At 39.8% G+C, this 25197-nt stretch overlaps 2 protein-coding genes across 2 annotated transcripts in view; both read right to left on the reverse strand.

Moving 5' to 3' along the window:
• Positions 1–1018: 1018 nt before the first annotated feature.
• Positions 1019–13805, reverse strand: LOC118556031 (interactor protein for cytohesin exchange factors 1-like). Its single transcript, XM_012862081.3, has 11 exons — positions 13673–13805; positions 11665–11718; positions 11262–11301; positions 10587–10756; positions 6915–6988; positions 6369–6440; positions 5724–5785; positions 5411–5535; positions 2856–3204; positions 2491–2681; positions 1019–2376 (listed from the first exon to the last, which is right to left on the reverse strand). Exons 1-11 carry the CDS (start codon positions 13745–13747, stop codon positions 2179–2181), a joined length of 1410 nt encoding a protein of 469 aa, XP_012717535.2. The 5' UTR covers positions 13748–13805; the 3' UTR covers positions 1019–2178.
• Positions 13806–22558: 8753 nt separating this feature from the next.
• LOC105925954 (connector enhancer of kinase suppressor of ras 3) overlaps positions 22559–25197 on the reverse strand; it is a 43079-nt gene continuing 40440 nt past the window's right edge. Inside the window, exon 13 of the mRNA XM_021316175.2 lies at positions 22559–24322. Within this exon, the coding sequence (XP_021171850.2) occupies positions 24033–24322 (290 nt within the window). The 3' untranslated portion in view covers positions 22559–24032. The remainder of the gene's footprint in view (positions 24323–25197) is intronic.

A 25197-nucleotide genomic window follows, 5' to 3' on the forward strand; every position in this document is an offset into this window, starting at 1 on the left:
AGTTGTAATATATAAGAATTGCTGTTTGCACACTCCATTCTATACGACTCAGCTTGAGCTATTTTGCAAAGAAGATTAGTCTTGATATGCAAAGCTGTTAGAGACATACCAAATATGTGCATCTAAAAAGTCTAGAATGTACATAAATGCATGGGACCTTTTGTTTAACACTGCAAATCCCTGCGGAGGAGTTTCTTGGTGTCTGGTTCCTGAGTGATTGTAGGATGGAACGAGGGATGGACAGATCCATTGGGGTTTCCTCTGCTGCAATTCAGGCACTGCTCCGGTCTTTTGTGGTGAAGAAACATCCATCCATCCATGTTTTAACACGCCTATCCCTTGTGGGGTCTCGAGGAGTGCTGGTGCCTATCTCCAGCTGTCAAGGGGCGAGAGGCGGAGTACACCCTGGACAAATCGCCAGTCTATCGCAGGGCATCACAGAGACAAACAGGACAAACAACCATTCTAGCTGTTTCTTGGGATCCCCCAGAAAGAGCTAGTGTAAGTCGCTGGGGAGAGACATTCTCGAACTGTTGCCCCACGATCCGGTCTTGGATATGCAGAAAGACAACGGCTGGACACTGTAAATCAAGGCTCCGTGAAGAAGCATACAAACTACAAAGAACAGCCAACTGGAAATTCAGGCTTTGCTTTATTTTCTGTACAAAAAAAAAGAAAAAGCACTACAAGTATATTAAAACACAAAGACACACATTGCTTATTATAAACATATTTACACAAAACATTACTATAAAGATTAAAACATATATATATATATTTCACATGGAGTCAGGCAGGACCCCTTACATTAGGTTTTGTATTAATCATGTTCCAGGTTTTATCCAGGCATCTAAACATGTCCCTGTGCGGTCACATAAGGTATACTTGTTGCTGTCTGATTATTAGCCCAAATCGTACAAAAAGAACAAAAATAAAATTTGTTCAAAACTAGTTGCCAATTCTTTTCTGGACAAATGTTGCAATAATTGGTAAAGGTTTTTTTTTTTTTTTTTTTATTAATAAACAACCAGTACGACTACAGCTGTAAGGTGCCAAATGTTTTATTCATTTGCAATGTGATGTGAAGTTAAATGTCACTTTTTTTATCTGTGCATATTTTAGAGTAGAACTAGTAAATTGTTTTTAGCAAACTTGGATGATCCTCTACCACTTAAAATGTGATCATAGTTGAAAGACGGCTGATGCTTGCATTTCCTTCTGAAGCATCCATTAGCCAATATTTATTGCATACTTATATTATGCACCCATACACATCATGTTTGATGTTCATGCCTAAATGACAACACTTCTCAGTAACTTGCAGCGAAATGTTTAGGGCTTTTTTCCCAGTCCCTAGAATAGCTTTTGTAAAGCATATCGGGTAACAATGCCAATGAACTCTGCTAAGTCGATCCAGTTTGAGGTAATCCTTAAACATTTATGGTTTCAAAGCACATTCTTAGTGTTTTAGCAAAGTTTTAAAATGTTTATCAACAATAATTTGAATCCCTATTAATCTGAAACTATCAGCATTTGTGATTTATTGTAAAAAAAAAAAAAAAAAGGAAAAAAAAGGCCTTATATTTCAGTCAGGACAGTTAATATAAAGCACAACGTGACATCTAAAGCACAGGGAAAAAATCATGGCTGTAGGGTTGCTTGTAACAGGCACAGATGGTGCATGGCACCAATAATTAGCAGTCAGCAACTTAAAAACAGCACTCCGAGTTCACTACAGATGAATACAATGTAGATAAATTATACAGTAAACCCCCCCCCCTCCCCCGCAACCAAACAGTGTTTTTGTGCAGAAGACAAATGTCTCTCGATCTACTCAATTTCATACAGTTCAAAAAGTGTGAAGTAAAATTTTAGCTAAAAACACTCAGCTGAAAAAATTGGCTAATCTCACCAGCTGGACAGAAACACTAATACTAAACCAGAAATCACATTTTCATGTGTATTGCTCATGTTTGCATCTCAACATAAAAAAACAAAAAACAAAAAAAACACAACACTTTACAGATTCATCAACATGTGAAACAGCACTTAAATATGCGCTTTCATGGATCTGAAGTGTTAGCTGACTAAATCACAGCAGTAAGTGTGCATTCACAAAAAAATGCAACCATGAGGTCCACGTCCAAACGCGCTGAAATAAGTCATTAGGAGAGTCCCTTATAAACTGGTCTCCGGAACAGGAGCAGCGACTGACGCTTCAGTCATCGCAGCCTCTGGCGCCACCCTCTGGTCGGTTTTGAGGCAGATCTCCGTCATTAAAGGCGCGTTGGCCTCCTTCCACCCTCTGAACTTCTCCGAGGAAAGCTCCGGGTCGGTCAGCACCTGCTCTATTGCTTGCAAGTCCGCCTCTTTAGACTGTGCCACAAAAATAACAAAACAAGACAAAATGAAATCTAAAATAGCTCTTATTTGTTATCAACACAAAGACATTTGCAGATAATTTCAAAAACCTCAAATGCTATTGCGTACCTTTAACGTGCTTTTGAGTGCCCTGATATGGTGTAGCTTATCATTAACGGTCTGGTTTTTACAGCGTTTGACAAAAGATGCCCTGAATTCCCTTTTCGTGGATGGTTTGCGATCGCCTATCGGCGAGAGGCTGGCCTCCTTAAGATGAATGTACAGCTTTTCCATCTCGTCCGAGGTGTTCTCACACTTGCCTGCAAGAGGGTAAAGTGACAATTTATTATACAGCCCACTGGCATACCACGAGTATATGAGCTCTAGGGGATTAAAAGGTAAAACAGAACTGGAGGGACATAAAGCACGTCACAGGAGGAAAGCAAATAAATTAACAATAAATCTCAAATCAAATTAAAATAGTAAACACCTACCTTCAATTTGAGCACCTAAAACATCCCTCTGCTCCTCCCCTTGCGCCACAGGGCTGTCATTGTTGGACCCATTTGAGTCCAAGGAGTCCTGTGAAACGGAGCCTTCCGATGCTCCTCCCCCTTCCTCTCTTCCTTGTGGCGGACAGTGCGAGTGGACCTGGACAGAGCACACCACTGCCGTTTCCACCGCCGGAGTAGAGGACGCCTGCGAGACGAGGTCCAGCCAGGACTGCCGCTGCTTGGCGAGCGACGAGGCCGAGCTCTGCGACGTCATGGTACTGACGGGGGAGGAGAGCAAATCGCTCGCTTCTCCGGAAGCTGTGGAGGAATAGGGGGGAGGAAGAGTGCCCTAAAATAAAAAAACAAAAATGTGTTCAGATGCATTCAAATGTGTTGAGGTTTTTAACATTTGGTTATGTTACAAACACAAACGTCAATGTATTTTATTGGTGTTTTATAGGACAGCCCAACACAAACTGACACATATCTGTGAAGCAGAGAGAAAACATCAAAATCCACAAATAAATTATGTGGCTTTGAGGTTGTGACCCTTTACTATGATACCCCTAAATAATCAGAGCAGTGCAACCAACTGTTTGGATTTTTAAACAAACAAAAGCCTGAACGTATGGTATTTGGCGACAACGCCACGACTTGTAATTCAGTTCAATTTTATTTATATAGCGCCCATTCATGATACATGTCATCTCAAGGCACTTTCCAAAGTCAATTTCAATCAGATTATACATAATCTAAATAAGAGCGTTTAAAATGTAGGGATAATAATTGAGAAGGATTTTACGTTTAAAATCAAATTGATTTAGGCTAAGAGTTTGAAAAAAAAAACAAAAAAAAGCTCTTAGCCAAAGTTAAGGCTTTTTAAAGTTGTCCTGACCTGGAGAAGGCCATTCATACGTTATTAGCTCTAGACTCGGCTAGTTTAATCCTCTATATGTATGCGTCTAAATCGTTTTCTGCTTGTTCAGAATGGAGCCACCTGTCTTAACTAATGCCTCACCCCTTTGTCTTCCTCTTTGTTTTTGAATTGCTTTTAAACATTTCCATTTCCTTTAAAAACATGTAAAATATTTCAGCACATCATTTCCTAGTAGTTGATAGTGTTAGTACATCCACTGACTGTAGAATTACATGTGAAACGTTTTCACACAGCCAGAAAACTGCTTGTTGTTGCAACCAAATCCTATGGGATTCTGTGAGAGTAGGGAGTAGCAAGATGGCGGCCAGTGACTTCAGTTTTTCGGCAAAAATCAGCACTCCAGTGTATAATATAGCTCAGTGGGTGGGACCCAGCCTCTGGAACCAGTTTCCTTTGGATCTTCATGTCATTAGTGAACTGAGTGTTTTTAAAAGCAAATTGAAGACACGTTGTTCCTCAGCACATGCCTTTTAAACTGAATTATTTTGTTGTCTGATCTTTTTGAGTGTTTAAAATGACTGTATTGTCAGCGCTTTGGTTGCCTTTTGTAGATGATGGATCTGATGGTTCTCCAGGGACCATCAGAGATTTGGATATTGTTTTATAACCCCACCCTGACTTGTACCTAACAACTTTGTCCCTGACTTGTTTGGAGAGCTCCTTCATGGGCGTCTTGCTTAACGGTGCTGCAGTCTCTGGGGCCTTTCAGAAAAGGTTTGTTTACACTGACAGATCACGCGACACAGAGATTGCACACAGATGGACTTCATTTCATTAATTATGTGACTCTAGAAGGTAAATGGTTGCACCAGAACCTTTCAGGGGCTTCACAGCAAAAGGGGTGGACAAATATAAAAATACCTATTAACATTATATTGTTTTTCTCAACGAATAACCTGCCTTCAAAAGTTACTTTATTTGCAAACAGAGTCCAGCAGAGTGTAAATTAATCTCAGTAAGGATGCAGTTGTTAAATGTGCGTCCACACAAGAGGAAGCAGCATGACTGAAAAGGCTGGTAGGTATACCGGGTTCATTGGTGGTGCTATGTTCATTGGTGGTGCTATGTTCATTGGTGGTGCTACTTCACATGTGCAACTCATGTGAAGTTAACAGCACCATGACAGGGGATCAGACACAGGGGACACGTTGTGTGAGAGTGGATTCGTTAGAAAGGAAGAGTCAGAGGATGCTATTGCCAGCCATAACAAAGATGCAACACCTAATCTTGTCTCCGTGGGGACACAGCCACAGCAACATGAAGACCGAAAAACAAAGCAGACTTGTCAGGGAGAAAGTTGTGAAGAAATGCTCACCTCACTTTCTACTTAAAAAAACTTTGAAATCCATGTATCGTTTTATCTTCCACAACAAAATTGTTCCCTACATTGTATTTCCCCAACAGTAGGAATCCCAATAATATACACTGGATTTTGCCTTTGTAATATGATAAAATTTGGGTACAAGTACGTTGTGACGGGCACATGTATAAAGCCATTCATAAAATGACAGAAAGAGCAGAAACAAAGCAAGGAATGGGCTGGATTGATATTGAATGAATGAGCTATTTTTTTTATTTATTTTTTTTATTTTTTTGGGGGGGAGGGATCTCCTCTGACCTGATGTGTGCTCCCGGGTGGATCCAGCGCATCCACAGTATCCCGTAGCGTCTGTTCTGAGTATGGCGGCGGGGGGATTTCTGCGCTCTCAGCTTCTTCATGATCGCTGGCTTCACTATAGCACTCTAAACGTCCACGTGTTTGGAAAGACATAAAAAAAACAACAAAAAAACAAAAAAAACACATGACCACAGAGGTTATACATTGCTCTAATTTGGCTTTGACACACATCCTTGGTGAATCAGCCACAAATACTCAGCTCTAAATTTGTGATCACAGCTGGCATTGAAATGTGTTGAAAACAGGGCCTTACCAGCTGCCGTTTGATCAGTTTGCTCATAATGAATGGAGGCCAGCCCGAGCTTATTCAACCACCTGCAAGAAACAAATGATTGGTCTTAAAAAACATTACCTTTCAAACAAGTTATACTCTAATGCAGGGGTTTCCAAGGGGCGGCCCGGGGGCTATTTATGGCTCTTGGTATGATTTCATTCGGCCCCCGACCTCAGTTTAGGAATGATACCAATCTGGACCGCATGCACAGGTGCTTGATGCAGCTGGTCACTAGTTTTCTTTCATTTAGGACAACATGTTTATCGTCAAATTCAAAGTTTCAGGTACAACAAAAACTATTTCTTGTTGTTGTTTGTTTTAAATTTAATTTCATATTAAAATGACAAAAACATTTAGTGACATTTTCTCAAACCTGGAACTCAGGCCTGCCCATGATTTAAACTTTGCTAAATCAACAAGCATTTTCTGGACAAAACCAGAAAACAACCCCAAAGACATACGTAAGCTTTTCTTTTTACAACAGCAAATGTGACTCATTTCTCGTATCAATATTAAAAATTGTTTTATTTATTTTTAAATCTGATTTTTGTGGCTCTCAACTCCTTTAAAAACATAACGGTTTTGGCAAAATGTGTTGGACACCTCCACTCTAATATGACTTACCGATTCATGTCCTCGTGGTTCTCAGCAGCAAAATAAAACATCATGACCTGAGGGTGGCAGGCTTTGAAAGCACTGTGAGAGGAAAAGCAGACAGGAGAGCATTTAGAGAGGCATTTCATAGAAACCTTTTAATGCACCAGATTATCTCCCTAGACACCCACAGATAAGTGATACTGGATCATTGTTCTCAGAACAAAAACAAAGTGCAATGCTTACTGTGGTTTTAAACTATTTTCAGAAGAAAGCATCATAATGTTTCTGGTAACATTTATGCAGAAATGGAAATCAATGAAACTCCAACCCTACAATGAGATGTGATTGCTGGAACAGGAAGTGACTTTCCTATTTCAAAGAACCTCTTTTTGGTGAATTAGTAAAATAAACACTTCCCGTAACAGTGTGTGGGAACACTTCCTATGACACTCAGCTGTAGGTATAAAATTAGTTAAGTTCAATGTCTAGTCGAATAAGGTGGTGTTGACTGAATCACGACCACGTCATCCAGATGACTACGAACGGTTGAAAGAGGGGAAACTTCGAGCTTACTGCTTTTTCTTGCACTCGATGGCTACGTCTATCATGAAGTTGGTGAGGTCAATGTAGCCCTCTGCCTTCTCCGCCTGCAACACAGAAAACAAACAACGGTGAGCGCGTTAAGACGCAGGCGATGGCTTTCAAACCACTTCCTGGCAACACCCGCCGCCGAGCTGCAGCTGGTGATTGTGACATACATTAATTCTGACCAAAGCCGCCGCTCCAGTTAAAGTTTTGTGAAAGAGTACTTGTCCCCTTACAGAGTTCCCGTTTTTGATTCTTTTTTCATCAAACCGTAAATGTTTTAGACCATACTAATTTTAATATGGGAAGAAATAGTAGATTGAAAAAGCGGATTTCAAATTCACTGACATCCATCAGTCTGGAAAGGGTTAAATGGACATTTCTAAGGGTTTAGCAGAGTGAGAAATATTCTACTCAAATGGAGTAACCGTGGAACAGTGGAGAATCCAACCAGAAGTGGCCGGGCTACCAGGTAATTTCTCCTCTCATTCTAGACGTCACAAAAGAACAAAATCCACAACATCCTTTGCCTCGGTGAAGGTCAGTGTTCACTAAAGAAAAACGGCATCCATGGGAGAGTTCAAAGATGAAAACCAATGCTCGAAGACGAAAGTCCTTCACACATCTCCCAAAAAGCAAATATGCTGAAAATTAAATAGATAAAAGTGAAGCTTTTGGGAAAGTCTTCTTGTCCGGGCATAAAAGTAACAGCATCTAAGAAAGAGGGCATCATCCCTGCGGACAAACTGGCTGGTGGCAGTATGTCGTCTTGGAGCGGTAAAAAAGAGTTTGATTCATCATGATGATAATAAACTACAATTCATAATGTTTGTAATACCTTATTAATCTGGTGTGGAGCAGTGGCACATTTGAGCAGGTGTGACTTTTATTATTAATAGGCGTATTCGTATTTGTGCGACACAACCAAAGCAGTCATTCATTTATAGCCAAGAGAATGTGACAAATTGTAAAAACAAAACATTTGTGCATTACTTTTGCTGTTATCATAATAAATACAACAAGATATCGTGATGAAATTGAATGGCTCTGTTTCCTATTCTTCAACTCTTAAGCACACTTGGGTCATTAAAGCAAAGGTTCTGGCGCAGACGACAGACTTGGATCAGACCGAGATGCTGTGACAACACCTCAAACTGGATGTTCATACTAATAAACCCTCAGATGTGTCTGAACAATACTGCAAGGGGGAGCAGGCCAAAATTCCTTCACCGGGATATAAAAGACGCATCACCAGTTAGTGTAAATCCTTGAAGGCAGATTGTGGAACAATGGTGGCGCAACCAGTTATCGTTTTTAAACTTTTTCACATAGGGAGAGGTTGATTTCGATGGATTGTTCCCCATCAATAAATTAAATCTTCAACAAAACTGCATTTTGGGTTTACTTGGATCGTCCTGGTGAGATATCGAAATTTATTTGATGACGTTCAACATTTAAGGGTGCCAAACGAAGCAAAAACAGAAGAAATCTGCAAGGGAACGAAGACGTTTTACAGCGCTGTGTGTATGCATGCGCGTTAAGGCTGTCTGCCTCTGGGCTGACGGTCTGGTAGTGACACACACAGGAAACAAAGCGCAGTTCCTGTTGCAGCAGAATGACAGGGAGACCGAGGTGGAAGAAACGAGCATGACTCCTCTGCCCTCCGTGCTGCTTCGCGCCGCGTTAGCATGGGGGGGGTTAGATGTGTGAAGTGCTAGACTAAAAGCTGCACAGCCACACAGATGCGTTTGGTCTGTGCAACCATAATTAAGAACGCATTAAAGGATAACTTTTTACTGTTTATTCTTATTTGCAGTAGAAAAAAAAAACATGCAGATTCTTACTGTGACAATATCAACATCTTTGCAACTTTTAAAATGGTAAATGGCTTGTACTTCTTTAGCGCTTTATGAAGTCTGACAACCCCAAAGAGCTTTACACTAATGTCAGTCATTCACCCATTAACAAACGTTCACAGCACCATGACGCTCACATGGTGCTCACAGGTGGTGAGCTAGATTAGTAGCCACACCTGCCCTGGGGCAAGACTGACAGGATTAACACATGAATCATACCTCATTTAGGCTAAAATAATGTGCTTACGGACAGCAGTAATTATTCAAAATAACAGGCTAATTAGGGACAAAGACTAAAGGAAATCAAAATAAATATTTGCTACAATATTTGTGGATCAAAACGATGTTAGTCATCTCCACAACAGCCCAAAAATAATAATAAAAAAAATCAACACTGCCATACCACTTCTCTTTCTCATATTGTTGGTCACGAAAAATATATTTGTTTATGATTCCGATGAGTGAGAGCACCATTAATAACGCTCTTCGGTGGGGATGCTGTGACTAACCGAAGAAGACTCAAAGTTAGCCATTTTTTATTTCAGTGAACTCAGAGGAAACACAGAGATGCACGATTTAAGAAGCTAGTTAAAAGGCAGCTTGATTTATAACATGTCTTTGATCCATTCAGGAGGCCAGACAGAGGGACCAGAAATATTAGCAGATAACAAGAAGACTAAATGCTAAAGCTGCTCTCTTTAAACCATTTGCGCTTCTATTAGCTGTCTGTTATGGACAAGAAATGAAATTTGCACAAAGCTTTAGGTAAAAGTTAATATTCTCCTAGGAATTACAGGCCAGGCTAATCATCAATACACGATGCTAAACTGCGGAATAGTTTTATCTTTGCTTTAAAAAAAAAAAAGTCTTAAAACCCTTTTTTTACAATAAGTGCTCTCTGAAAGGAGCCGCGTGATGTCGCCTCTGCTCCTAGTGACCTCTACAGATACAGCAAAGTAATTGTTCTTCTTTTACAGTTTCCGTTCAGATATAAAGAGACTGCAGACATTAACTCGAGCACCAAGTCCACAGCAGCCATGTCACATTACCCCGTGATGGCATTTGCCAGCAAAGTTAGAGAACCACGTGTGGTATCGTTTTGACGAGAAAGACAAAAAGGGCGAAACAAAAAATGCGAGAGAAAGGCCACCTGCTGCAAAAATTAAATGTGCTGCTTCACATCCATATTATGAAGCAACACCAAAGTATCGCATTATTATGAAGTGGAAAAAAAGACACAAAAAAGTGCTCGGTTTCAACTTCTGTAACGAAAAAAAGTGTTTTATGTCGGGGGTTTTTAAATTCCCCTTTACTTTTATAACCCTGAATAAAATCCAGAAAGATAGGAAATAATCACCTATTTTAACAGTGTTATTTCTATACAACAAAGCCCCCAAAAACAACTAAAAACATTTTTTTTTTTATTTTAAATCTTTGTCATCTTACAACAGTGAACAATTAACTCTATTGTGATGTTATACAATAAAACAACACAAAGTACAGCATAACCGTAGAAGAATAATGCATCTCTTTCAAATGTTTCTTAAAATAAAACACCTCAAAAGTGTGTCTTGCATTTGTCTTTAGCCCCCTATACTCTGATACCCAAAAAATAAAATGCAGTGCAACCAATGCTTGTTGGACAATCAAAAGAGAATCTCAGTAAATTAGGGGGGGATGTGGTTGCTACCAAGACAACAGGATGACTGAAGCAAAAAAAAAACCCGCAGTCGTTATGTTGTACATTTGTAGCCGTGCGTTGAATTTTGGACAACATGCTGGGCTGGGTCTACGTCAAACTCACCAGCTGGTTGGAGTACCAGTAGAGAGCCGTCTTCTTAAGGACAAACCAGTACTTCTTCCATTTGATGCCCAGGAAGCCCTTGGTCTCCTTCTTCCTGTAAAGCCAGCCCTGGTGGTCCGGCTGACCGAGCTCTTTGACGGAGATTCGCCTTCTGCTCATGGTACCATTGCCTGTGGAGAAAAGAGGCATGTGCCTGAGTCCACAGAGACCTTGTTGCAAGCAAGCGAGGCATTAGCCGAAGCCTCTAGGTGAAGTCTAGCATCCCAACTGAAACACGCCGACAAAAGAAAATTTTCCATCCGAGCCAATGTAGGTCACTGAAATGATCAATACACTAAAAATAGCACAAACAACCCCACACAGCATCTATAAAAACAGCCAGCTCTAAATTGCCGTGGTCCAGTAAAAGCCCTACCTGAGGGGATGATTAGTAAGGCAGCATTAACAAGGATAAAACTTAAGAGTTAGGCTATAAGAAACGAAGAGAGCCGACGCAGAGCAGTAAAGAAGTGAAGTGAAAGTCCCTGTGGGTTATCTAAAATCCCTCTGTACACACTAATTGCCCTGTTGCTTCTCACACGCCCACCGGTGGTCTAATGTACAGCTGGGGGGAGGAGGGGAGGAGGGGGGGGGTTGACCCTTGCAGTAGATGCGGAGCTAAAAGAGCCAGCTTACCTCCTCGGGTCTTCTTCTTCGACTTGTGCCGCAGGGAGACCTTTGAGAGAGGACAACGGGGAGGTCAGAGGAGGAAGACGAGAAGAGAAGACTTTCACACGCAACAACCGAGAAGAAAAAGTCCGCCGAACATCCTGTTTCTACTGTGCATTGCCTTTTTTTTTTTTTTTTTTTGTTTCCCTCCTTCGCTGCTCTCCGACTTTCAGCTTCTGCCACGTCTGTCTATTTACTCTCAATTCTCTCGTGTGAATTTCAAAAGGAGAGTGGCAGAAAACTGCACCCTGCCTCCCGTTGTGAAGGCTCGTCAGCTCGGTCAAATCATATATCAAGCTCTGACATCGTAAAATAGGAGAAGCAGAAGTAATCGCCTCTGCAAATGTCACGAAAAACGCAGAATACTCACAGGGTTATAGTCGTCAGCAGCCATTGAAGGATTCACAGATAAAGGGAAGGCAGCCTGTTGAAAGAAACCAGCAGAAAAACGTACTGAGAGGTGTGTAGGTTGGCAACATCGCTCACAGATAATGGAGCTGAAACTGCATTTTTTTCTCTCTTTTGTTTCTTCAAAAGGAAGTGGCGTCAAAGCCAGAGAAGTACTGACCGAAGTTTTTTTTCTCTCAGACTTTTGCAGAAATAAAGAAACAAGTAGAAAATGTTGTATTTCGCCATCAGTGCAATGGGAAGTTGAGTCAGAAACAGAGCAAAAAACCTTTCTAGCTGAGCTGCCAGAGACTTATTTGTCATTCACAATCACAAATAACGGGAAATCTGAGCAGGTCTGAAAGAAAGCTGTCTTGGTTCCTAGGTGCAAAATAAGCTTTTTCAAAAAAAAAAAGAAAAAAAAGGATGTGCACATGTTCAGTTTTGCTGCTCAACATCCTAAAAAAAGAAAAAAAAGAAAACAAGGCGGCATTGAGAAATCCAGCCTGCAATTATTGACTAACTTCCTCTGCGCTCTTGAGTTCCTCATTTGTGAAGCTAAAAAGCTGTCAGAGTGAGCAAACATCCTCAGCAAACAGTAGGGAAGATTTTCACAACAGAAAAGCCCTTCATGATGGCCCACTCTGCTTCTGTGCTTTCTGAGAATTTAGAAAAGGGCAACGATCCAGATCTCCCTGAATGCCTGTTGTTTTGTACCAAGACTACAGGTGCATCTCAATCAATTAGAATATATTGCAAATATGCAATTTATATCAGTAAGTTAATACAAATGTAAATCTAATATAATAAAGTGATATATTTTAAGCGTCTAATACAGTTTATTTAGATGATTATGGCTTACAGCTAAACAAAGGTTTCAATAAAAAAAGTTAGGTTTAATATAGAAATGTTATGGTCCACACTGTCATGGGAAAGATGGCTGACTTTGATAGTTACTGGAAAGTTGAGTGGAAGGAAAAAGGGATTATGGTTCACAGTACGGTAAATTTAAACCAAAATTTTACTCCCCCTGACATTTACAAAATAAATCTGATTAAAAAAAAAAAATCTAAGAAAGCGAAGGTGGGTTATTTAAAACTATGCCCATGCCCTCCAAGTCATTGAGTTTCATTTGATCAAGTGCAGTGATACGACCGAGTAGGCAGGTCATTGTAGAAAATGTAATCAGCATTTCCATAAAGCTTATTTCCTGGTAGATGGCATTGCTCCACTTTCCTCACAAGGCTGTTCCCGTTCCTTGTGCACCTTCTTCCCCCTTTTTCCCCTCCCATTATACTATACATTACTATGATTGGAGGAGCCAGCTTTTCTGTTTAGCAATTACATTGCTTTTTGGCAAGTTGTAAATCTTTAAGAGGGGAAAAGTTGCAGGTGCATCAAATAATAACTCAACACAGATTAAATTTACAAAAGTTCCCTGATTTAACAGGGAAGGATGGCTCATATTTGTTTTTGTTTTTTTCCCCCCTCTTTCTTTTGACAGGTAACAGATAGTTTTCCATCCCAAACAACTTAGAGCCAGCTCACTGGTGGAGGAAAGTAAACTGTACCACAGATCATCATCCAAATCCTTCCATTCTGTAATAATGCAGTTTAGATTTTATCTGCTGTTTTATACAACACGTGCGTGTCAGATGTTTTCCGGTGCACTGAAGCTCTTTTGATCAACATCGCCACACTAACCACAGCGCAAGCATGACTGCGCTGTGCAAGTGAATGCCTTGTTTAGTAACTGACTTCCTGATTTTTTTCTCACCAGATAAAATAAATAAATAAAGTAATGAAGAGAGCTTTTTTTTGTCTTTTTCTTTTTTTTTTATCTATATCTGCAAATATAATGACAGGAATAGTGAATGAATAATGAATGATTATCCATAATTTAAAATTAATCCGAAAGATGCGTTGCTCATTAGTCAGAAAGTAACCAGAAAGTCAACATTTAGCCACAATTATAATAAAACGTACTCTACCTGCCACCATAGTCTCAGAGATCGCAGTTTGACCCGAAGTCTCCGTTCAAAGTCTGACCAAACCTTGGCGAGCATGTTTGCATCAAGGCAATTAGGGAGGGCAGAAAGAAAGCCCGACTGGTTTCAGGTGAATTCGAGAATTCGAGATCTCTCTGGGTGTCGCCCTGCGCATTTTAAACAAGGCTTCACCAACACCCCTGCTTCGTTCTCTCTTTTGTTAAACACAGAAGCGATAAGAGGAGCATTTTTGTCTTTTTCCCGGTACCAAATGCAGACAAAACTCCTGCCTTTTCCCTGGGGGCAGGAGCTCGCAGTTACAGATAGTGGCCACTGGGTGTCGCAGCGACCTCACTTTATAGAATCTTTGGTTGCTTCGTCAAAAAAACACAGAACTTGACAGACAAAGAAAGAAAGAAAGAAAGAAAGAAAGAAAGAAAGAAAGAAAGAAAGAAAGAAAGAAAGAAAGAAAGAAAGAAAGAAAGAGAAAATTCTGTTGTGGTGCTTTATTTACGTCTTTGACACTTTTGACTAATGTGATTCACGCGTGGTTTGGTCAGATGATGTCAAATAAATTCAGCTACATCATGATCTTCTTCAGTGGGTCCCATAAACTGCATCGCCTAATCTGAACATATATTAATCCACTGATATTAAGAATCAGAAAAAATTTATAAAATCTAAACAGCATTAGGATTATACCAATAAAATTTAAGCAAGCATTAGAATCGTTTACCTTATCAACAAAACAGTTGCCATGAAAAAGCTACATTGTCATATTCTTAAAATTATACTCTGCTACCATACTCAGCCAGGTCAGCGATCTATTTTGTACATCATTGACAGATAACCCGTCTATCAGAGGGCACCATAAAGAACCCCATGACAAACAACCATGAACACACTCACATAAGGTTAGGCTTCAAAAACACTCTAATAGTCATGTTTTTGGGCTGTGAGAGAAAGCCAAACTCCAAGGAAACACTGAGACTTTAACCCAGGACCTCCTTGCTGCAAGGAAACAGCTCTACCAACTATCACCCTGCTTCTAAAACAGTATTCAATAACACATATAAACTTGACCTTTTTCTGATTCAAACTAACATTTTAGGTTCAATGATTAGAACGAGATTGGGCTCAAAATTTGTTATGTTTTTTTAGTCATTAAATTCATCCCATTACTTCTCAAAAACGATTAAGAACACATTCCAGTGTGCGTCACAGCTGGGAACTGCGGCATTTCTCTCAAATTATACGTTTCACAGTGAGAAAGTCATAACAGTGCCAGGTCGGTGCTTCTACATCACTTTAAGCTTAGCTGACATAAGATCACTGCAGCCTCCCAGATGTATCAGGAAAGAAAACGTGTGTTTTATGTTAGATTAGATTTTTTTTGTCTGTCAGTGCTGTGCAACGCTGTGCCCTGCCTTTCATCGCTCCTCACGGCCTCAGTGGGGAACGAGTTCGCAGCCACAACATCACTGCTTGAGTTGGGACCCGTGCAGAAGCTTGGATATCCTGGCCTACAGCACATTTCCTATGCTCAATGACCAAATCATGGACTCCAGCGTTTGTAAGAGTTCACATTTGCGCTGAATTTGACGGCGGGCCTCCTGTCCTCCTTTCCCCACTCCTACCACTTGTTTTTTGGAATTTAAAAAGTGGTCTGAAGTGGCTATCAAGAGACACTCTCCCACTCTTTGTCTCCCAGTCGCAGACTGTAGCAGCGTCCCGTTCCTCCCCCTCAAATCTGCTGTCCTAATTTTCTCATCTTAGTCGAATAAATCTGAGCGAAGTGCATTTTTGATTGTCATCTGTGTTTAGGTGGAGGTGAGGTAATCCTGGCCGTGACTCATGCCGAAAAGCTTCAAGCCTTGACGGGATCGGTCACACCACTGTGGATCTCCATCTCCAGCCGTGATTCATGCTGAGAACCGTCATGGGCCTTAGTTGATACCCCCCGCCCCACCACCCAGAAACTGAGTGCATGAGTGCGAGGGGGGGGGGCAGACAGAGCAGCCATTATTCAACAGATGAAACTCGCATGGAGTAAAAGGGGGGAAGGGAGCAGGAGAGACAACAAGAAAGCTTGCCCCGTTTGGTGGCTTGCACGCGTCTTGTTTATGCGGCTGCTGGTCAGCCGACCTGTCTGCAAAGAAATAAGAAGTTTTTGTTGTTTTCAGTAAAACTTACTGTATTTAAACAGAAGCTAGTAGGGAAAAATCCCTCAGTCGTTTTTAAAGACTGAGGTCAGAGTTTTGCAATGTTGTGCTACAAGAAGCTACAACTAATTAAAAAAATGTGAGTGGAATTTGGGTTAATTACATGCCACAAGTGACTGTGTGTGTGTGTAACCCATCTGGTTCCTCCAGAGGTGTGCGATTGGTCATGTGTTGCTCTGACGGACTGACAGTAACTCATGGCACTGTGGCGGAGGCTTTTCTAGTCTGCGCAGAGACATAAGCAAGACCCCCAGTTTGCCTTTCTAGTCATCTCATTTCTACACCTGCCAGAACTGTAGGGTGCAAGATCAATTTTCCACCTGAGGAACATTCAATCAAGGCCACGGCTCATACTCTGCTGCATTTAAGTCTGGTGCTGTGACATTAAATTCTTCTGAGCGGTAGAAAAAAAAAAAAAAAAAAAGACTTTAGTTGTGATCTACAGCAATGGTAACGCAAATAGCCCAAATAAATAAATAAATGAACAGAGTTATGTTTGAGTTTGTAAAATTTTAAATTTTAGGTCATGAAACTGTCACGCCACACTTAGAAAATAAGTTTTTGTAGTTAGTTCTGATTAAAGCAATAGGTGAGTTTGTCACAATGTTTAAAATATCAGACTTTTTAGAATCACATTTCCAGAGTTGTTGGAACTTTTTGGAAAATTTCAAAGCATAGATACTGAGGTTCTCGATTAATTCATGGCTGATATTCCTACAGTGGTCTGTGTTTAAATAGGAAACCTCCAAAACCGGATAGATGCACGGATGGATTGATTTTGGTTAAATAAATGGATAGATAGAACTATCAATGAGAATAATGGTCTTTTCTCTTTCTACATTTATCCAGACTTGGGAAAAAAAATGTTTATCAACTTCTATACTTTTCCAGATTGCATAGGAACCCTGAGATGTATTTATACCAAAGTAGAAATGCATCAATAAACTGTAGCTGCACATTTTAATTTAGGAGATGCAAATAATTGAATGGTCTCATTGACTGATTTAGCCTCATTATTTACACATCTTATATATTTTTGGTGAACAGGAGCACATTAAATCCTCTGTAAGTCCTCTTCCTATCTGAATCAGAGTATTCAGATAGGAAGAAGCCTTCTGCTAACAAAACCACGAAATACGTGACACTTCTATCCTCCGATCTGGTGGATTGAGTGCATATGTTGAGTGTGTATGTTGAATTGCAATCTATGCCCTTCATTTCAGCCCAGACGGACTCTTCAGGTTGCGGCGAGCATTTAGCAAACCCTCACCGATGCATTCGTACGGTGTCACAGACAGAGAGGTGAGTAATCATTTACTTACTGCTTGAGAGAAGGACCAAGATCGCATATGTGGTTGATTGTATCTGTAGGAGCAAAAGATAGACATCTTATTCTTGGTTTGAAACACACCACAATGTATTGTCAGCATCTTCTTCACAGTGAGCATCGTCTTAGCTTAAAGTAACCCCAGTCATGCTTTAATAAGATATTAAGATTACATTTTCTGAACAGGAAAAGATAAGATCGCTCCTTTTTCTCCGATTGTCCGTAAACACTCATTAGATTTATCTGCTCCGATCTGGCTGAACATCCTGGCGACAGTTTAAGGGTAGCATGTAATCGCAGCTCTTGTGGCTTTGATAAGATAATGGAAGCAAACCTCTGCATCATGGGTAGAGAAAACACTAGTACTCTGCAGAAAACAGCGAGTTCACCTCAACCGGGCCTCACCCTGCAATTTCATGGCATGACTGTCCACTCCTGTTTCAGCAGCTAACATTTTCTTGCCCTCCAAACTCCTTTCATCTCCCACCTAAAAGATAAAATCTGTTTCCTTGCATGAGTTGCATCTTGTTGTACAAATGGGAACGGGAGGACTTCAGTCATAAAAAAAACCCAAAAACAAAACAAGGGCTGAGTGACCGGCCAAAATCAAGGTGACGCCTTATTACATCAGTCAAACCCCGTTTCATGCCGGTGCCCTGCGCTTGTAACAGTCACCAGCGACGAGTCGAGCAGCCTTCCGGTGAGATTAGCTGCTATATTTTCCAAACGCGTGTCATTTGTTTTGATCGAGCATGGGACAAACCGGATGATGCCGCGGCTCTTAGAATAGACCCGCCTGGGATCGACAGGTTTGCGCGAAGCATTTAAACCACGGCGCTAATGTGGGGAGTCACACCTCCTTAACGAGCTGTGTCCGAGACCGGAAGAGATCTGAAGGGCCAAGGATGACGGGGAAACTGCAATCCCACAGTACCACATTTAACAGTGGGAGAGGGGTATTTATACCGCTACTTGGAAGGCTAGAGGAATCAGGATTTGTCATGGTGTTGGCATTTCTAGAGAGATTTCTGGCAACTGAAAGAGAATCAGGGGAGGACAGGGACATTTTGAAATCAGGAAGTGCCAAGAGTCACCCACATAAAGTGCTCACATCAATTGAACTTTTCCACTCGTTAAAACCACAGATTTCAATGTAGTTCGTCACGCTTTTAAGATCAACTTAAAGTTCATCCTCATATAGTAAAAATATAAGGATCAAAGGGTTTTCATAATGATTCACAAATAAAGAAGTGTAAAGTGAAGCTTGGCTTTGTCTTCATTGCCCTTTACTTTATTACCCCTGAATAAAAAACAGCGCAAACAACTGGCTGGAGAAGTCGCCTCGACAGTAAATAGAGCCCTCCTGTTTGTAACTACATCTCAGTATGAATCCAGCTGTTCTGTGAAGGCCTCAGAGGTTTGTTAGAGAACATCAGTGAAGACCAAGGACCACGGTACAAAAAAAACAAAACATTTAGAGAAGCGTATACAGCCAAGTCTTAAGGAAGGGCACGTCTGTTTCTGTCTGACCGTACTCTTCCTCTTCTCTCTGAGTTTGGGTTCCTGCACAACGAGCCTTCCCACCAATGAGAGAACATGGAGAAGTAACTGGGTTGTAATAGGTTTGTCTTGTTTTTTTTTTTCCCTTATTTATCCCACCATGTTGAAAACTATGAATTGTTTTCCCTCCACTTCACATTGTTGCACTACTTTGTGCTGTTTTATCACATCCCGATAACAATACATCCAGGCATGGGGTCGGAACATGACAGAATCCCATCAAGGTCTAAATTTGAGCAATCAAAGGAAAAACTTTGCGTCAGCTGCTGTGGTTTGTAAAAGATGATGCGTCTCATCTCTTGGTGTATTTTCCATGAACATAAAAGCAGAGCACCTTTGACCCCTGGCTCGTTTGAAAAAGATTTCACTGCCCGCTGACCCTGTCCCTCCCTCTTGGAAAATCAGGCCCACCCTGCTCCTATTTTTTCTCATACGACCTACTGACTGAGCACTGGTGGGAGTTTATATATGAGAGAGAGATATACAGAGAAACTCACCGGTTCAGGAAGTCCCTGCTAGAGAACCGGTCATGTCCCTGTGATACACAGAGACCCACATGTTAATGCATGGAAGCTGAAAAGCCAAAGTTGGTTTTAAAAAAAAAAAAAACCTCTATTTAAACCTTTAATCCTTTCATTAAAGAATATTTTTTGGTACTTCTGGTGATGTGAGCAGTTAGTTCACAGAAAACAAACAAACAAACAAAAAGCCTTAACTTGATCAATTCTTTAACTTGCATTTTTTAAAACATTAAATGAAGACAAAAATAAAATACTAAAATACATTTTTATTATAAAACCTCTAAAAATAGTAAAACATCTTTAAATGATGTGGGTTTAATAGTGGACAGTAATATATTTGAGTACTAAATAGATCATGTCAGAGAGGCCAATTTCACTTGTGTCTTAATCCTTTATAAGTTATCTTTATAAATCAAGTTTAGCAAGAATTTTTTGACGTTTTATAATCTGTGAAACATATTTGCTGTGGACAACTCTGTATGGTCACAGGAACTCTTAAAATCAATTAAAAGGGAATCCAGTTTATCTCTGGAACAAATTTAGTACGTAAATCTCTTTTTCTGGGCCTGAGCTCGTTATTAAGTGTCCCAGAGCTCTTTTAGGTACCATGGATGCATCATCCTGTATGCTGAAAACAAGGGAGGGATGTCCTGTTTGATTTAAAAGCCAGAATCCATTTTATATAACAGGTTTATTAAGAGTTTCTAGGTTCTGTTTCCCTGGGTTATCAGTATGATACACAAGCCCATTTCTACAGCCCATTGTATAACCTGACAGCAAAGTGACTGTTTGCCAGAGCCAGGACCCTTTGGAAATGGAAAGTTTGATAATAATAATAATAATAATAATAATAATAATAATAATAATAATAATAATAATAAAAAAACAGCAATAGTAATTCTTATTATTAATGAGTGTTCCTCAATTAATTTATGATTAAATGGTAGAATCACAGTTTATATATATATATATATATATATATATATATATATATATATATATATATATATATTCTCTACAACTTATATATAAGTTGTAGAGAAAAGGAAAACATCCAACTTTTACAAAACAACAAGAAATTCTTTTTCTTGACTTCATATTTATAAATGTAGTTTTTGACCTAATGATAAAAAAGTGATAAAAAGTATTTCTTGCACAATCCGTGTTGTTTAGTTTTGTGTAAAAACCTAGAAAAATATGTATTATAAAATTTTAGGTTTTTAGAATTAGAACTAGTGTTGCGCAGATGCCATTTTTGGCCCCAATACCGATACCCGATACCTGGCTGTGCAGTATTGGCCGATACCGATACCATCTGTTTGAAATTGATGTGTGTGTGTGTGTGTGTGTGTGTGTGTGTGTGTGTGTGTGTGTGTGTGTGTGTGTGTGTGTGAAGAACTGCATACTACTTGTATGTAAAATAATTGCCATCATGGCTTTGTCAAGCTGCTACCTTTGTAAAGCTGGAAAAAAGACTAATACAAAGTGAATGCAGTAGAACTAGTGTCGGGAGAGAGAAGGCTGCGTTCAAGTGACATACAAAAATCAAAATGGTATCGTGCCCTATTTGTTGGTACTTGCCGATACCGAAACCACCATTTTAGTGCTGGATCGGAGCCCCGGCCGATACTGGTATCGGTATCGGTGCAACACTAATTAAAACCATTGCTGAGGCACTTCTGTTCGCGAAGCTGCCGTTTTCAGACGCCTCATCTAGAGATTTTGCAAAGACAGCTGGTTAAAAAAAAACAACATCTGTATCTGTGTATTGCAACTTAGAAAACGATACTACGGACAATTAAGTGTTTAGATTAAGAGGGGATTGTGTGAAATACTGGCGGTAAAGTAACAAAAACTGTTAGGATTTTATTTGCAGCAATTATTTCTTAAAGAGGTTTTCCTTGAATCTTCCTTGAATTCTGTTTATTTTTATTTTTTTCAACGAAGTTCTCTAAACTTAAATGGAAATCACAAAGTGGAAAAATAAAGAAAGAGTAACATGTTAATTTAATATATTCTACCAAGTCAAAAGTTTGGACACACCTTCTCATTCAATGGTTTGTCTTTATTTTCATCACTACCTCTGGGAACTCCTTCAAGATGACTGGAGAACGAGTTCCAGCGACTCCCTTATGAAGGGAGAAGACAGTGATCATAGCAAAGGGGGACTATTTTGAAAACTATAGGATTCAAATTATGTTTTAAGTCGTTTCAATGTATTGCTTGCTACATAATTTCCCATTTTTGACGTCTTCACTGTCTTTCTACACCGTAGAAAGAAATAAAAATAAGGAAAAGCATTAATTGACCAAAGTGTGTCCAAACTTTTGACTGCTAGGGTTTGCCTATTTCTTTTTAGAGGAGTAACACAAAATAGTGAAAAATTTAAGGTAACACTTGGCAAAAACAGAAAAAAAAAACATGCACAAACAAGCAGTAATTGAGCATATCATTTCCATGTAACCATGTGCGTGATGTGCAGGCATGAAGCGTTAGTCGTTAGCAAACGTATGCAGTTGGTTAAACAGAGTGCAGGTAGTGTTTAGGCAGACCACAGGTTTCCAGAGAGTGCAAATTAAAGGAGAACCGCAGGCGACTACAGTTCAGCAAGCACGGGCAGAGCGAGACACGGAAAGAAGTGGTGAAGGAGAGATAAAAGGAGCTTCTCTCAAACATCCAACTCATGCAGTGCAGTGGGAGAACAGCAGGGAAAGAGGTGAAGCAGTTGGTCCGTTATCAAAATGCTCAGAGCTTCAGTTGCACGGTGAAAGGTTCTGATGCTTTTTAAGTAGCCATTTTCTAATAAATTAAAGCGATAGTAACTCTAACCGGCTCTTTGAATGTTTAAAACACAACATATGTGCTGGTAAAAGGATCTCCTGATAGAAAACCTGCTTTGACCATATGGCCCCGCCCCCTCCCCAACTGAAATTTAAAGTTCAACAAAGGAAGAAGGTTACATAACCATGGCCATCTGAGATGGAGGAAGAAAAGGTAACCTGACATGAGCTATCCTGTGTCACCACATGCTTCAAAAGCAGAATCAGTGTTTGACTCAAAGGTCAAAACAGGTCAGAAAGCCAGACGGCTCCAAAGGCCTGGCCTTCCCATTACAAGCTGCCGTTTTAGGCATTTTTAACTGATAACAGGTTAATAATACAGTTTCCAGGTAAAAATAAAATAGGAAATCCTTTATTATTTATATATGAACACATTTGTCATTTAAGACATAATGACAAAATAAAGACAACACAAAAAGTCACTGAAATGAACTGCCACTTTTAATAAAATGCTTTTTAAATCTTACAAAATTGCAGAAAGAGTAACAACAGACACTTACGGTATTTTTTTTTTTAATAATACTGACATTCCTTTTCTTCCCCCCCCCCCCCCCCCCCCTCCCCTCCCCATCAGCCATCAGAAAGGAATTGGACCCATGTTTCAAAGACACTCAATGGTCTTTAGGTGTTAACTGCATTAAACTAAAGGTCAATGTGCATAGTCTTGAATATGCACAAATATTTGTTTGTTAAAATATGTAAACACCAAAAACCAAAGCAGCACGGTGAACTTTAGTGACTGCAGAAACTTTATGCATAGCTTACGAGAGGCAACCTGTGGCAGACTAATACAGTGACGTGAAAAAGCTTTTGACACCTTACGGATTTCTTCTGTTTTTGCTTCTTCGTCTTTCTTTAATGTTTGAGATCAAACAGACAAATATAACCACATTAAATGCAAAAGGTGGTTTTCAAACGAGGATTTCATTGATTAAAGGGGGGAAAAAAAGCTATCCAAACCAACCTGGCCCCCAGGTGAAAATGTAACTACTCCACCATGCTAAAATTATAAATTAACCTTGATCGACCACCTTTAATTTGGACAACATTTGAATAGAAAAGTAAGTATACTGAAAGATCTCAAAAGGAATTGGTCTGATCTAAAGAAATTCAACAACAGATGGGAAGCAAAAGTCCCTTTCAGATCATTCTGTGAAGAGGACACGCTCTTAATGTGTCATAATCAACAAAAAGGTGGAATTGGGTAGTTGAAGTTGCATTTTTTTTATTAATTCAGGTTATCTTTGTCTGAAATTAGGATTTGTTTCCTGATCTTTAACGCCCAAAAGAGCCAAAAAAAAGGCAATAGTAGAAGAAATATAAGTGAAAAAATACTTGTTCACAGCACTGGAAATAATATGCAGGGATTATTTCAAGACAGAAAATAACATCAAATCAAAAGCAGCTTTGCTAACAAACATTTTTTCCTCACTTACTTTTATAATTTACTGAAAATTTAAAACCAAAAAAAGCACATAACTAAAGAACTTCAGTGGTTAAATATTTGTACCAGAGAACATCGTAACAGAAAAATCACATAATTTAATATGTACACTGAAGTCTATAATGAGAACAAGGCCAAAGTTTTTTCTAAACCGGAGTAAACAGCTTCTCAGGAGTTTTCTAGTCTCGGATTAGGACTGAGGGTAGTGTTAAAGGGACAATGGCTTAATGTAGTGAGTACTACAAAAGCAAGGTTGGTTGCAGAGAAGTAGTAGTAGTAGTAGTAGTTGGTAGTAGCCATAACAACATGAGAATATGGAGGTTTGGGATCAGAGAGGAGAGTGAGAGAGCCCGAAGCTGCCAAATAAAACAGCTGGACGTCAAACGTCAAAAGGCACCGAGGAAGAACACAGGACAGGAATAGGAAGCCCCGGCACAGGAAGCACATCATCAGTGAGTCAACAGCTTAAGCCGCGTGATCCAACTGACCAGTAGTGAGCGCTCTGCCGGCGTGCGCTTTGAGATGGGGCTTACGGGGGCCTTTTTCGTGTCCTCCTGGTAGGGGATGGTGGCGCTGTTGTGGAGGTCTGAGTTGGAATAGTAGCAGCTGTGTCGGATGCGGTCCACTCGGACGAGCTGACGCTCCCTCGCAGGCCTGTAGGGCGAAGACGGAGAGGGGACCTCTTCGGCAATGGTGGGAATCCGCTCGTTACTGAGGTATCTGTACACCAGGTCCTCGCCTAAGGGACGAAGACAATAGAAGATTCTCAGCCAGGAAAAACATATACAGCTTGCTTCACATTTATATAATAATGTATAACAGTCAAGATCCTCAGTCCATTAATTTTTTAAACATGCCAGCCATGAAAATCTTAGCATGGATTTTCCTAAACTGCTCCAGTTTAGCCACAGAGCTATGTCCTGAATAATAATTGTATAATTGGAAACTGTTTTCCCCATCAGTGAACGTGCCAAGCAGAACAGAGTAGAAGTAACAAACAACACTCCTTGGTGTGGAAGTTGTGACTGAAGGAAGAAGAATCAATGTTCTAATCAATCATTTTGATTACTGGTGAGGTGTTTAACAATTAAATAATTGGAAGCCGGAAAACTCTGAGAAGCTTCAAGAAAGAAAATTTTAAATTGTGAGGAGGCGTGCAGGTTTTCAAATCTGACTGCTAACAACAAGGAAACAGGTTTAAGCAAAAAACAGGGAGGTCACCATATTTACAGTGAAGCTTTTAAGCATCCAAATTAATTTCTCGTCTCATATGCTTGATTAGGAAACAGTTACGGTAAAGATCCCCTTATTTTCCAAAGTGTACACATTAATCAGTACAACTTATCAGTGTTTAAGATGCTTAAGACTGTTTAAAGTATCAGCTGTCTAATAAACGACTAAACAAGATAATCTGTAATGATTTTTACCCGGGCTTTATTTGTACAGATTCTTTTTTCCAACTAACTTAAGAATGAAACTTTATATTTTTATAACTTTTATATTTTTTATATTTTTATATCTTTATATATTTTATATAATTGCGCTGATGCAGTTAGACGGCTCTTTAACTATGGGCTGTTTTTGAGAAAACATTTATTTTTACTTTGCACTAAA

This window comes from Fundulus heteroclitus, chromosome 19 (assembly GCF_011125445.2).
Source record: "Fundulus heteroclitus isolate FHET01 chromosome 19, MU-UCD_Fhet_4.1, whole genome shotgun sequence".
Taxonomy (NCBI): Eukaryota; Metazoa; Chordata; class Actinopteri; order Cyprinodontiformes; family Fundulidae; genus Fundulus; species Fundulus heteroclitus.

Coding starts and splice junctions, on each gene's coding strand:
- LOC118556031 (XM_012862081.3), bottom strand. CDS start 13,747: ATGCTCGCCAAGGTTTGGTCAGACTTTGAACGGAGACTTCGGGTCAAA. Junction 3,205..5,410: donor CACCCGGGAGCACACATCAG/GTCAGAGGAGAT, acceptor TTTTTATTTTAG/GGCACTCTTCCTCCCCCCTA. Junction 2,682..2,855: donor TTTAGGTGCTCAAATTGAAG/GTAGGTGTTTAC, acceptor ACCCTCTTGCAG/GCAAGTGTGAGAACACCTCG.